The following is a 14147-nucleotide window of genomic DNA, read 5'->3' as shown; positions in this document are numbered from 1 at the left end:
CTTTGGAACTATAAATATATGATCGTTGCAAAAATCAAATAAATAATATTTTCTAAAAAGGAAAAGTAAAAAAAAATCATGTATTCAAATTCATCCCATATAGTCCATGAGTTATACTGTCTTCTAATATAATAGAGAAGACCCTCTAATTCTAAACACTCATCTCATTTAGAGGTCTAATGAGCCCTGAGGATAGGAAGGAATGAACAGGGATACCTATCACCATTAATTTAAAAAAATGTAAATTCTCTATGAGCCTGTGTGGGGTCATCGTCTTATCAGAATCAATTCCTTTAACTAAAAAAACTTTTTATGTGATTCCATCAGAAACAAAGGATATTCTTCTCTTTGAAAATAATTTCTAAAACTCAATTTCATCATATCAAGTATCTAATTCTATCAAATATTCATTTTATAAAAAGAGAAGCTTTACTCAGAGAATTGAATGAAGAAAATAATATCAAAAAGCTACAGTCTAGTCTAGCTCTTAACTTTCTGAACACCAGAGAGAGAGAAGTTTGGAAACAAGAATAATCTAAACCGGATGCTAAAGGTACAGGAGAATTCATCATATCCATATTTTATATACCAAAGCTCCATTTCTCCTAGAATAAGAAAATTTATCTTTAAAAGAAAACAAAAATTTTGTGGGCTTGAGGTCCCAGAGTAATGGTATAATTCATATTCAATCTAATGAAAATGAAAACCCTTAGAATTCTCTGAAAGAAAAATTTTAAAACACACACAAAAAAAGGATTCTCAAACAAATGAAATAAACACATTCAGAAAGGGATATTAACTCTATTACTTTCACTTCAATTGCTCATAAACTATTAAATATAATCAAATGGTTTGTTCAAATATTGCTTTTCCAATTAAGTGGAAAATTTATCTGTCACTTCAGTTATGAACAAATTTAATATTTTCTGATAATTAAATGTATTTGGAAATATAACAATTTATGGCTATGCTGGGCCCATCACAACATTCTCTTCTTTCCCATGTCTCACTAAGGCTCACTTAAGTCACAGCAGCTCGTACCCTCTACTACCATTACCTCCTCCACAGAGCTTTCAGACACTCAGGTAGTAGCTTCCCTGGGCTGCTGTGGTCAACTGTAATTCAGCAGACATTATCAGGACACAGCCAGCCTGTTGGTAACAGACTGATAGCATTCACCTTTCAACACTTAAATCCATGTTCTGTTACAAGACATTCTCAGAGAAAGATCAACTTGGGCATAAGGAAGGGTGTGCTCTCCATCATATCATCGAGTTCTCTGAAGTAGGAACATTGCTCTACCTTGATTTTTCCTCCATTCTTTGGTCCTTCAGTATGAAATAATTTTCCAGTCTTTTTGCCATGTGCAGAATGCCAAGTGACGAGCAATGATGAATCAATCATCAGAGACTCAAAGTATGACTGTTTCTAAGGTTTCCATATGTATGTCTTAATATTAAACAGGTTTCTCTGATTTACTTATAATCTGCAACTTTTAGCTCATGATTAATGAAAATCACATCATCATATCAAATGGCATTATAAAAATCTAGTCCACCTAACAAAGAGTCTATTCATAATTTGGGGGATCAGAAAAAGGGGGGTTATTACAAACATTTTCCTTTCGATTTACTGAAACACTTATTCACCCAAAAATTCATTGACACTAAGAGCTCCAAACAAAAGTAAATGAAACAACGCCTGCGCCATTTCAGGGCCTGGTGAGAGAGGAAGCAATAATGAAGACAGCAAGAACATCAAGCTTTTTCAAAAGTGGAGACTAGGGAAGGTCCTCTGAGGAGGAGGATGTGACCTGATACAAGAAAGGTAAGAAGGAACCAAATCTGTGCATTGGGAGGGATAGCAAGCCAGGCAGGGGCAACAGCAAGCCAGAGGCCTACGGGGAGGAGAAAGTATGAATTGACAGGAAAGATCTAACATAGAAAGACACTGATCCGGTCATGATTGTGGAGAGGAGCAGAGGAAAAAAGCAAAATCCTAAGACTGAAATGGGATGGCAGGCAGGGGAAAGGGCATGATGTTTGGCTTTTGAGAGGCCCAGGCACCTTCTCCCAGGTACAAGCAAGAGGTTTGTGCAGGTTGGCCTTGACATGAGGATCCTACTGTAATACTGCTTCCCTTTTCTCGGGAGTATGATGTTAAACCCACAGGAGGGCCAGCTAAGGGATTACTTCGGAGAATTAAAGGGACTACCAGAGGTAAGGAGAGAGATTATGTTTCTCAAAGGGTTTAACTTGATTCCAATTGATATCGACATCGCAATTTTATCTTATAATTTGGGAACTACAGTATTTGCAGAAAAAGAAAAAAAATTGCCCAGTTTTCCAATCTTATGAAGTTCGATTTACAAAAAATAAAAGATATTTCAAAAGTGTGTTTTCACTATGAAAGAGGATAAATAACAGAAAACAAATTGAAAGCCAAAAGCCCACTCTATTACCCCTCCCATACCATCAGGGGTACATAATGGAAACTACATGCTCTTTTCAGGACTTTAATGTCTTTAGAATTTGTTGGCTATGAAAGAAAGTTCACAACAGCCTTCTTTCAGCCACATGAGCAGAGACAAAAATGGATCATAGACATACAACAGACCCAGTGAAGATACTGAGGGGCACAGACCTCAGTGGTGGGAAAAGGAACATAAAACCATTGGGCAAAATGGTTTGGCACTTAAAACAGCAAATTTTCAGGACCATTTCAGAACCATGCTGAAGGTGACTGGAAAAAGCCTGTGTAGGACTGATTTTTAAAAAAGAGAGAGACAGAGAGATGGGACACCTGGGTGGTTTAGGGTTGAGCATCTGCCTTCGGCTCAGGTCATGATCCCAGGGTCCTGGGATCAAATCCTGCATGGGGCTCCCCGCAGGGAGCCTGCTTCTCCCTCAGCCTATGTCTCTGCTTTTCTGTGTTTCTCATGAATAAATATTTTTTGAGAGAGAGAGAGAGAGAGAGAAACATACCTAGCTAGATCATAAGATTCCAAAATTTAAAACGGCTTCTGAGTGATGCCATTTGTAGAGGCAGACTTCAGGAAATGGGTAGTGAAAAACAACATACTGTAAGCTGAAAATGTTAATGTAATTTCTTAACCAGTATTTTTAAAAGAATAGCAGCTCCACAGTTCACTAAACACAGAAATAAAGAACAAATTTTCAAAAGCAAATGACATACAAATTAGTGGGAATAAACAGAGTTAAAGTATAAAGCATGCATTCTTTTCATCATCATATTTAATCGCACAGCTCACAACAAAAATCTTTAAGACTGACTATGATGAAAATATGAAAAGGCACCGGAGGGTCATAGCTAGAAATGAAAATGTACCTTTATCCACAGTGCATGCTCTAAATGCCTGGTTCTAGCAGCTGTATTCACAGGCAAGAAAATCATCAGCTACTAACAGATTCCCCGTGAAGGTTAATCCACATTCCAGCAAAGATTTTTCACTGGGTAGAATTTCTGTCTCACTTCCCTGCTGCTTGCATGCTTTTAGCTCCATAGGCCAAACAAGCAATAAATAGGGTCAGTAGTAAAGGAAAGAATTGATGAGGAACCCCCTGAACTGCATAACCTTCTCAAAGCCGGTGAATCAAATGGTGTCTCCCCGATTCCCGTCACATCACAGAGGGACCCAGATGCTCAGCAAGTGGCCAAGCAGAAGCCCTTGTAAGACACTTGGTATTCTTAAATAGTATTTTTAGATTTAATTGTGTTTAAACCACACGAGCTTGCCAAAAACAAAAGGGAATATAAAAAATGGATACAGACACAGAGATTAATGCTAATGCTATTTTTGTGTCAGATTATGTTCTTCAGAAAAGAAACAGAGATGATTTAAAAAGATTAAAGTTTATTCTAATTCTGATAAGATGCCACAGAAGCAAGAATCCAATTCTGAAAGGATAATGAGGGCATTAGAAGTCCACCAGGGATAGAAACGAACCAGCCCATCATACTAAATGGCACTTCCGATATGCAGGGAGAAAATAGTAGTAAGAGAATAAAAATAGTTCTAGAGAGAGAGTTGTTGAGGTGTAACCAGTATTTGTTCTTCCCTAAAATAAAGATAGGGGAGAAAGTCGCATCCAACAGAACTCTACAACACACTGGAAACTAGATCTGCATTTTACATGTTCTGTGCCATTTAATCCTCACGTGCAAAGTCAATATCTGAACAAATGGGTATTATTTTCCCCATTCTGGACACAGTGAAAATGAACTGTGTAGAGTTTATTAACCCAGAGAAGGTCACACAGAAGGACCCACTCATGGGAGGGGCAGGTTTCCAGGGTCTGTACATACTCTACAGGCTGTCTTTTTGCCACTAACGAGAAAAAAAGCATCCAAAGTGGCCTTCCTTGAGGCTGGGAAGGCTCCTCTGGAAATGAATGTGTCCTTCTCAATAGAATGTCTACCGGGGAACTATGCTCTAGTCCCCTTCTTCCACCTGATGCTTCCTGTCCACAGCCCTCTGATAATAAAAAGAGAAAATATGTAGGGCCGATGGAAAAGGATATGCCACATCCATACGGGGTGCTTGAATCATGTTTTAAAACATAAATAATTTTAGGATATGTATTATTACAATACTCATCTTGTTACTAAAGCACAAAATCTATTGTCATTAATTCAGATGAGAAAAAAACTCTTTTCAAAGGCTGTTTTGGTTTTATTTTTAATGTTATTGTGAATATAAAAGGTTTCTGCTTAAAGAACATCTCTGGCATTTTATAATGAAAACTAAATTTAATTTTAAAACAATTTTGATGTTTTTAGTTTCTACATTTGCTGTTGCTGAGGTAAACACAATTATGTTTGCTTCTGCCTAAGTTCTGTAGAAGTTTGCCAATTAGGAAATAATACAAATAAATCCTCTTCTTTTAATAGATAAACTGTAGAATTTTAGAATTTGGAGACAGAGGGCTTTACTTTTTATCCAGATAACTCTATCAGTCATTTGGTTTCTAAGGGTTTATGAGCTAAAAAATTAAAGCGTAAACAAACACATTCCAGGTACCATTTGGCAGCACCAGAACCTAACCTTATGTCCCTTAATGAGGCAGATGCCATGAGGCCCTGCATCTGCCCACATCAGAATTTCTATAGTCTTTCCATGTTTTAACAAGATAACCTTGTGGTCAGTTCACTGACTGATCTACAGCTGTTGTAATCAGATTGCTAAGGAAGTCATCGTCTAACTTTGTAATTTAAAAAGTATGATCATTTCCTATGGGGAAACTGATGACTTATGCTATCCGGGTGGTTCTAAGTGTCAGTGAAATGAGGTGGCATTTTTTTTGTGGGTTTTTGTTTTGTTTTGTTTCCATTTAGAAAAGGCTATTAAACACTTGGGAAAGGAAAAGATCTCCCCGTATGAGGCAGGTCAAAGGAAAAACCAATTTCAATTAGAGGCATGGAAGCAGGACCTACAACTGATCATCCCAGACACCCATCATTTTATCACTCCAGGGTAAAATAGGGAACACTCAGTACTACAATTACTTATTGACTGGCTTATTCATTTTTTTTAAACCATTCCATATAAAATCTGGAAAAGCTTAAAAATGTTTCTTCGCTACAGTATGTTTAACACATCCAAAGTAGGCTCTAAATTTTAAAATTTATTGATGTCCTAGATCTTCAAAGATTTGGCCTTAATCAAATTCTAATGAAAAGTAAATATGGAACCCTGTCATAGAATCCTATCTTGATAAGTGAATGTATGCATTGGGTATCATGTGAAGTTATAAAGCATAAATATTTTCAAAAGTCTAAAGAGTATCAGATAAACAGGCAATGTGCAGTATTCCTTTCTCAGAATAAAACAAATGAATTTATTCTTAAGCATTATTTTATTTAAATATGATTTCTATTTAGAGGCAACTGACAGGCTCAGTAGAGCATGAGACTCTTGATCTTGGGGTTATGAGTTCAAGCCTGACACTGGGTATAGAGCTTATTTACTTACTTAACATTTAAAATAGGAAAAATATGTTTTCTATTTAACATTCAGCTATTTTCTACTTCTAATATCTAGGACATGACTCAGGCAAATGTAAAAACAGACACTATCCCTCTATTAGTCATCTTCATTTCAGAAGGATTAAGTATCAAAAGTCAAGAATGTTCCGTTCCACATGAAAAAATTTGAAGCAGAAGCATCATGACTGCAGATAGTGACAAAAGTTCATAAAATAAGAAAAAGAGGCACTGTCACTGTTCCTTAAACTTATCGCTTTGAGACAACACTGAATGCTGGGGACCAGAAGGCCAGGGGACAAAGGTGAGGACGGTGCACAATCATTGTCACACTTGAATTCTGTCATCACCAAACATTTAAGTTAGTTTTCCTCATGGTCTGCCTCCTCCCGGTATAATCTGCCAATTAGATAAAGTTTCTGCTTGATGGAAAAAATCCTAGAACATGGATTTTTCTCTAAAGGTCAGAGCAATCATTCCCCTATGACAGAGCTTAAGTGGCAGATAGAATGTGCCTTGCACCTCTTTGCTATTTCTGTTAATTGGCTTCAGGCCTGTTCACCAAGTCAAGGTAGTGAAAATAGCAGGCTCCCAATTAGCTTAAATTTCCCTTTAGGTCCCTCTACTTTCAGGCCTTAAATTCTACCAATAACGTATTATAAAGTTTCTGCCTCCTCTTTTGTGGAATTTATTAGTTGCAATAAACTGTAGGTATATAAGAATAAAGTCAGCTTATGATCTATTATCAACCAATATTAAATTATAGTCTCCACAGAGTCAGGGAAATGGTAATGGTCAAAAGGAATTCAGATTTTTTAAAGCAATGCTGCACATCAAATCTAAACCTTTTGTTGTTTTGTTGTTGTTGTTGTTTCTTGGGTCTCAGAATCAAAATTTCAGAAGCATGAAAACTTTTTCAAGGCAACACAACCACAACCCATTTATTCCTGAAGTCCTTTGTGCTTCCTCTGAAATCTCAGAAAAAGGAAGTCACAAGAAAAAGATGCTCTTTAAAGATACACAGTCCTCTTACCTTCTGAGAGGAACCTAATATAGGATTCGGCTACAGGCAAGAATTAGTCACTGAAAAGCAGGACTTCTATTTCTGGGAATCATGTTGAGCTTGACTCCAAGTGCTTCCTGGTACAAAGTTCTAATAAGACACATCCCCTACCTTTGATTATATGAGTGCACCTTACAAAATATTCTAAGAGAGGGAAAGAATCAAAATGCCCTTATAAAGGATCAACCCCACAAAAAGAGAAAGCCACCTTCAGTTTCCAGAGGTGCCTCCTAGCTCAGCACTTTTACACGCTCTCTTGTGCTTTTCATTCCTACTGTTATTTCCACTGGCAAAACTGATGTACTCACTCAAAATTGCCTTCAAAAAAACAAAGATAATGAGATGAGCAATCTAGTAGGAAACAGAGCAAAAATGAAACCACTGAAGGCATATAAAATCTAGAACTCTGTTGACTTCTTTAGTCCAGATGGCATAACTCAATGAAGACAGTTCTACCCTGGTGATCCCAAATTGTAAAGGTGGGTGGATGATTTTTGGTTTTTAACCATATAAAACATGTTTTTAATCTATGTATCACTCGTCTGTTACTATATTTTTAATAGCGAAAACCAAGGAGAAAAAAAGCCACAGAAGAGACATCAGGCCATTAAAGCCAGATGACTTATGGGGAACAGTCAAAAGAATAAATGCACAATTAAATGATACTATCTGGACTAGATTTACAGTGTGTCCAGCATAACTTCCGAGTCCTCTTCTGCCCAAACAACTGTGCCTACTTTTTAATATGCATTTTATGTTATTTTTGCTATTCTTGTCTAGTTAAATAGATTTCAGTTTGGTTAATTATACTGCTGATGTGAAATCATCAAATTTAGTGAATGGATCATTTAAACTTAAGCCAAGGAAGAAGATGTTTTCAGGCTCAGGAATCAATTAGCTAATGTCATTTACATTAAACTACACAGACTCAGAAAGTACTTATTTTTTAAAAACCTGCTTAGCGTGGAGCAAATGCTTCAAACAACTTCAACAGAAGCAAATCAAGACTGTCTTTGGTGGGGGGGGGGGTGGCTCCTCAATGCAATTCCTTTTGTGGAAAAAGAACCTATTTTATACCAAAATTACAAAGAAAAGTTATACTACTTCTTTAAAAACAGATCTAAAACCACAATAGTAAGAAAAAAGTCGTATTTTTAGAATACAATTAAATATACTATACCTTAGAAACCCCGGGCAGCCAATTTTTTTCTCCTAATCTTATAATAAAAATATTTAAAATAATCATATTTAGCATACTTAGCTAACCGTCCTTCCCTTCTTGCTTTAACGGAACCCTGATTGTGTTCAGGGATGAGTGGCTGTGTTTCAGGGAAGACAAACCACCACTCCCACGCCCTCAACTCCAGGAGATCTTGCTCAACTAGTCTAAACCAACAATTCCCTTTGATTTAGAAATTGGCAGACAAGTCATTCAATGCTAGACAACACAACCTGAAGGACAGCTGTTAGACAGGCGGTGGGGGGAGCGGCTCCTGGGAAAGGTCTGTCTGCTTTCAAAAAGAGCCATGCAGAAGATAAAGGCAAACATGTGATGCCAAGGCTCTGATAGAAATGGACAAGCTGGAACATACAGCCATGGAGGCCCTATATCAGATTCCCAGAAAATGGAGAATCTGGATCCTCACTGAGGTCCACTAGGCTGTGGAGTACACCCGCTCCATCCCTTCCTCTAGATTTCTCATTAAATGAATGAGTATCTTCTTACACAATCTGAATTTTCTGTTCTTGGCAGCCAATTTTTTTCCTAACATATTAAGACACAGTTTTTCTGGGTACCAGACATGATTCTAAGCCCTTGGCAGGCATTCCATCAGTGGATGCAAGAACTGCAGGAGCAGGTTCTATGATTATACCTATTTGATAAATGAGTAAATTGAAGTATGGACAAGTTAGCCACATGCCCACATCTCATTTATGGTGGATAGCTGGTAACTGGTAGGTCTTACTCCACACCCATGCTAAACTAATTCTTCATAATATTTACTTCAAAATGATAATAATAACACCAATGAGTTTAAGCTCTATATTACTTTGAGAAAATAATGTTTTTTCCTAAGTAGAATTTCCATGGTTTTTAATTACTTCAAATTATTCCTATCACACAATGCTTCTAATGTATTCGAACATGTACTGTATGATAAAAATCAGTATCTTTGTAATACCATCTGTAGTATCAAAGACAAACTGTCCTTTATTGTTTCATATTCCAACACTCCAAATACACAAAATTATTTTAGGAGGTTTATGCTATAAAATATAGACTAAGATGAATTAAGTAAAACATTTAGGATTTCTTTCTACTGACATTATTAATCTACATTGAAAAATAACTTCCAAAATCTAGGCAATAAAATTATTAATAATTTTTGAAATCACTAAAAAGAAAACATTTTCTGAGTACTCACATAGCCTTCCATTTATATAAACTTTTTAAAGAAAATAAGTGACAAAGTGAGGAGGTAAGTGTGTTTTTAATATTTTTAATACAAAAACTATTTAAAACTACAAAGAAAACACTAGAATTTCCACTGCAAGGAAAACACCATGACTAACAGTAAACAAGACTTTAAACAACAACAACACTGGAAGAATTTGGTTTTTATACATCAAAACTTATCAGATAAATTCTTTTTTTTTATCAGATAAATTCTTAATCTTCATGCAATGAAGGCTTCTGTACCAGTGACATAACAACTTTTCAAACAGTTGTTTTCCTGGGATGTGAATCAGTTACTTAAAACGACTAGTAAACAATTCTGATTTCATGAATTGTAGATGGCCATCCTGCAGAGTAAACTGAGCAACTCTAAAAACTTATAAACCTAAAATGGTTCCTTGACATTTATGGAAAGGAAAGTCTTCAAACCTGACAAAATCATCTGATTCTAAAATAACACTATAGCATGTATTTTTCCTATAGAGTCAAGTCAGGTTAAGACAGAACATTTTAATTTGCCTCTTCAGGTCCTTTGACTTATTGCCTATCAAAAAAGAGAAGAACCTATCTATAAGTGGTCTTGAAAGTCTACTCATAAGCTGTACTGTTCACGGCCAAATGTCTGTGCCTCAGCAACATAACAAGCTCTGAAGTCATGAAACTTCAGAATCTACAGCAAATATTCATAACCACGTATGAGAAGTCTTTGATGCAGGACAGCCACAGAAACAGTCTATACTTACATTAGATGAACACTGACATAGAGCCTGGTACTTACCTGAAATTTGTTAGAATAATTTACCTTTAATCATCATCTGTGATGGAGGGAAACATCTTTCAGGGTATGGACTAGAAAGTTACACCAATGACACACGTAGAAGTATTAATTTATTTTACCTGTTCTTGCTTCTCCAGCCACCTGTCCACCATTGGGTGACTGGCACTCAGAGATGAACGAGCATTGTCTCTCTGAAATTGGTGAGACCAGTTACTAGCATCCCGTGGAAGGCTTCTATAGTTTTCATCTTTCTATTCAAAAAGAAACAAAAAGGTGTCTTGTAAAAAACTAGACCTTGCAAATTAACAATGCACTTGGTCTTCCAAAAGTAGCAGAAAAGTGATTCTGCATATTTAAAATATTTTTCCCAAGCCTATACAAAATAGTTGATTGAGGACATTTCACCCAGATTAGACCTCATGAATGCAGTCATCCGCCTAGGATAAGAGAGTCTAATGACTTGAGCAGGGAAGGCAGCCACGCACATATGTGCATAAGAGATGAGACAATATTCCCTGCACTCCCTCCCAAATCAATCTCCCCAGGCTAGTTCCATGCACAGAAAATGAAAAGTACTTCTCTGTAAGACTAGTATTATCTCTCAATCATGGAATTTCCTCTTTTCAGCTTTCTAGTCTTACAATAGCATTGTGAGATATTTTGGGTAATTCACCAAAAACATTTAAAATAAGAAAGACCAAAGAATTTGCTATTTAGATCTTTGTAGTTGTGTGATTTTGGGCAAAAGATTTTGGGCAAGAGTTTGGACTGTTCTGTTAACTACTTCATGAGCTAGCTGTAAGCATTAATTCAAATATCAGGTAAAGAAAAAAATTAACTTGGTACATAAGATATATACATAATTGTTCACTTCAACATGTTTATGGCAAGTGAAGTCTTTACATTAAAACCTAGCTGAAAAATATTTATTTATTTATTTATTTATTTATTTATTTATTTATTTAGTCTCAAAGCAACCAATGCTACTGAATTGTTTCTTTGAAATAGTAACTTATAACAAGCTTTTGGGCTGCAAAACTGAATTTCAATGTCCTGAAAAGAAATGAGAGAGCTAAGATAAGGAGCAGAGTCAAACATTTTAGTTCAACACATAAATCTAAATATCTCCTACTAGAACAAATTTAAAATGTTAACCTCACTTGGTCCCACTTACATCAGTGCCCTACTTCAAGTGAACTACTGAAATATTCTCCTTAATAACTTTGTTAAAGATAATCTGGCTCTATACATTGTACACATGATTGCTTCCTATTCTTCATTACTTAAACCACATGAACAAATACATAGAAAACAAAAAAGTGTAATATGATAGGTTTGCAATGTACAGACCTTAGCAACAGACCAAGATACTGTTTTCTGCTCCTTCATGAATTCCATCAGAGAAAAAAGATAAAATGTATTGATGGCCCTGACACTATGCCAATAATGTGATGAATGAAAAATCTTTTTAAATCTATAAATATTTACCAGTATATACTTCAGTATGAAACTTTATAAGTTTTCTTTTAATATACAATTATATATATAATTATATAATATATAATAATAATATATAAGATAATAAATTAAAACCTCTACACAACTAAACATTAGCAGCAAGTGGCTTTTACATTTTACTAGATAAACTGTGTATATGTCTGGTTATTGCAACTCAAGAAAGCCGTAACACGGCATCTAACACTAAGCAAAAGAAAAACGCTGTAAGGTCAGGATGCTGCTCCACAGCCAGAATTAGGGCCTGACTTTGCTGCAAGAACATGGAAGTGAAAAAATAAGCAAAGGACACAAAGTCTGAGGAAAAGAATAAAGCAATAAGAAACCAAAGCTCACTGGATCTCAAAATACTGAGAGCTCTGCCTTAAAACTTGGGCATAACTTGAGAACAAAGCAAAATTATCTGACTTACTGTCAAGAAATTCAAATAAGTCATAAAGGGTAAATAATGTATTAATGACAGAATCTTAACTGTCTACAAAGTGAAGAAGGACTGGGAGTGTGGAGAAACACAAGCACAATATTTATATCAAGGATCTTGGGGCTGCTACGATGGTTCAGGACCTGGCTTCTTTATTCACTTTCCACTATTAGAGGTGATTATTATACCAACTCTTTACTTTGAAAGTGAATAATTAAATAGAAGGTATTATAAATCTTTTCTGCCTTTTCAGTAGGAACTATATTTCAGGGAAACCAGCAGTGCCAGTCGATGAGGGGAACCTTGTCTTTTCAGAAGAATGCGAAGTAATGGAAACAGAATAATGAAAAGATTTAGAAAAATCACCACATTCAGCTCCTAATGAAATAACTCATTCAGGCAAAGATAATCAATGGATGCTAAAACTGTTAGGTGAAGAGTTGATAGTGAACTGGATGTTCACATAGTGACAAAATACCACCTTTTTTTAAATTTTTTTTAATTTTTGTATTTATTTATGATAGTCACACAGACAGAGAGAGAGAGAGGCAGAGACACAGGCAGAGGGAGAAGCAAGCTCCATGCACTGGGAGCCCGATGTGGGATTCGATCCCGGGTCTCCAAGATCACGCCCTGGGCCGAAGGCAGGCGCTAAACCGCTGCGCCACCCAGGGTTCCCCAAAATACCACTTGAAAGGGAAAAATATATCTTTAAAATGAAGAGACCAGCTGACACAAAATTGTCACTTTCTTTGGCATCTAGAATCCAGAATGTGACTAGAACTTTCTTTTGATTCCTTCTGAATCTCCACCATTATTCTTCTTTCCTGAAATGGCCTTTATTAGGTCTATATATGGCCTCTGAGTCCTGTCTCCTGAGGCAAGCTCAAAAAGTGTATAATGTCAAAAGCTCCCTCCTGATGACTTGTAGGCATGGGTCACCAACACTAAACTTTTTCCTGAATTCACAATCTAAACCTCCAATAGGCCATCCCAAAGATACCTCCAAGTCAACAGATAAACCCAAAATGAAACTCTCTTTCTCTATCAATCCTGGCACCCTTCTGAAAAATACTCAAAATGCTCTTCATCTCTTTCAACTTGAGTTTCATATGAAACTAGCACAGCAGCCTTCTCACCGGAGGCTGGCTCCAGCCTTAACCTCTCCAACAATGTTCTCCCACCACTTCTTACAGAGGACTTTTCTAAAATGTATGTTGGAGCACATCACAGGTGAGACAAACAGTGCAGGTAGACCAGAGAAACCTGCACACATGCACACTACCTGTGCCATGTGCCTCTTCACCTTCACTTAAGATCTTTCTGAGCCTAGACTCCAAGAACATTTCTTCCGTAAAATTACTCTTCATTTTTCAATGCTTCTCTAAGAAATATTCCTGACTTTCAATAGAAATCAGAATGTTATGCTTTTTGTTACCTCTATATTCTAATTTTACTTATAATTATAGTTCTAAATTATAATTTAGTTAATTTTTAAAATTGCTGTTTCCACTATTACAGGGAGACTGAGGCAGAAGATCACCATTCACCTTTAAACTCAAGCACTTAACTCAGTGGCCTATACCAACATGGAGGGCTTTTTCTTCAATATGTGTTTTATTTCCTATTTTCCCATGGTTCAGAATCCCAGAATTTTCAATGAACATTCCTATAAGTTGTTTTAAAAATTAATAAGGGAATGCTTTCAAAGGCATCATTATAAACATCAGTGAAATGCATTTTCACTATAATACAATGATTGTACTTTTAGATTTATACTATAAGATGTATACCTCTGTTATATGCCTATTTCAATTTAATGTCACACCTACAATCTACAATGTCTGTGGATAATGTGATTACTTCCAATTGCATCTAAAGAGCAGTGTGACATTTCTCCATTTACATC

The 14147-nt window shown here is 36.1% G+C and overlaps 1 protein-coding gene across 23 annotated transcripts in view; it reads right to left on the bottom strand.

Moving 5' to 3' along the window:
• PARD3 (par-3 family cell polarity regulator) overlaps positions 1-14147 on the bottom strand; it is a 651879-nt gene that overhangs the window by 315994 nt on the left and 321738 nt on the right. For 18 of the 23 annotated variants that reach the window (XM_055308632.1, XM_055308633.1, XM_055308621.1 and 15 more), the window contains one exon: positions 10422-10553. The exons of the other annotated variants lie outside the window; for them this stretch is intronic. In XM_055308632.1, coding sequence (XP_055164607.1) covers positions 10422-10553 — 132 coding nt within the window. The remainder of the gene's footprint in view (positions 1-10421; positions 10554-14147) is intronic. 23 annotated transcript variants of the gene reach the window in all.

The sequence above is a fragment of the Nyctereutes procyonoides genome, unplaced genomic scaffold (genome assembly GCF_905146905.1).
Source record: "Nyctereutes procyonoides isolate TBG_1078 unplaced genomic scaffold, NYPRO_anot_genome, whole genome shotgun sequence".
Lineage (NCBI taxonomy): Eukaryota > Metazoa > Chordata > Mammalia > Carnivora > Canidae > Nyctereutes > Nyctereutes procyonoides.
The sequence above is the reverse complement of the archived record's forward strand: the minus strand, read 5'-3'. Positions and strand labels throughout refer to the sequence as shown.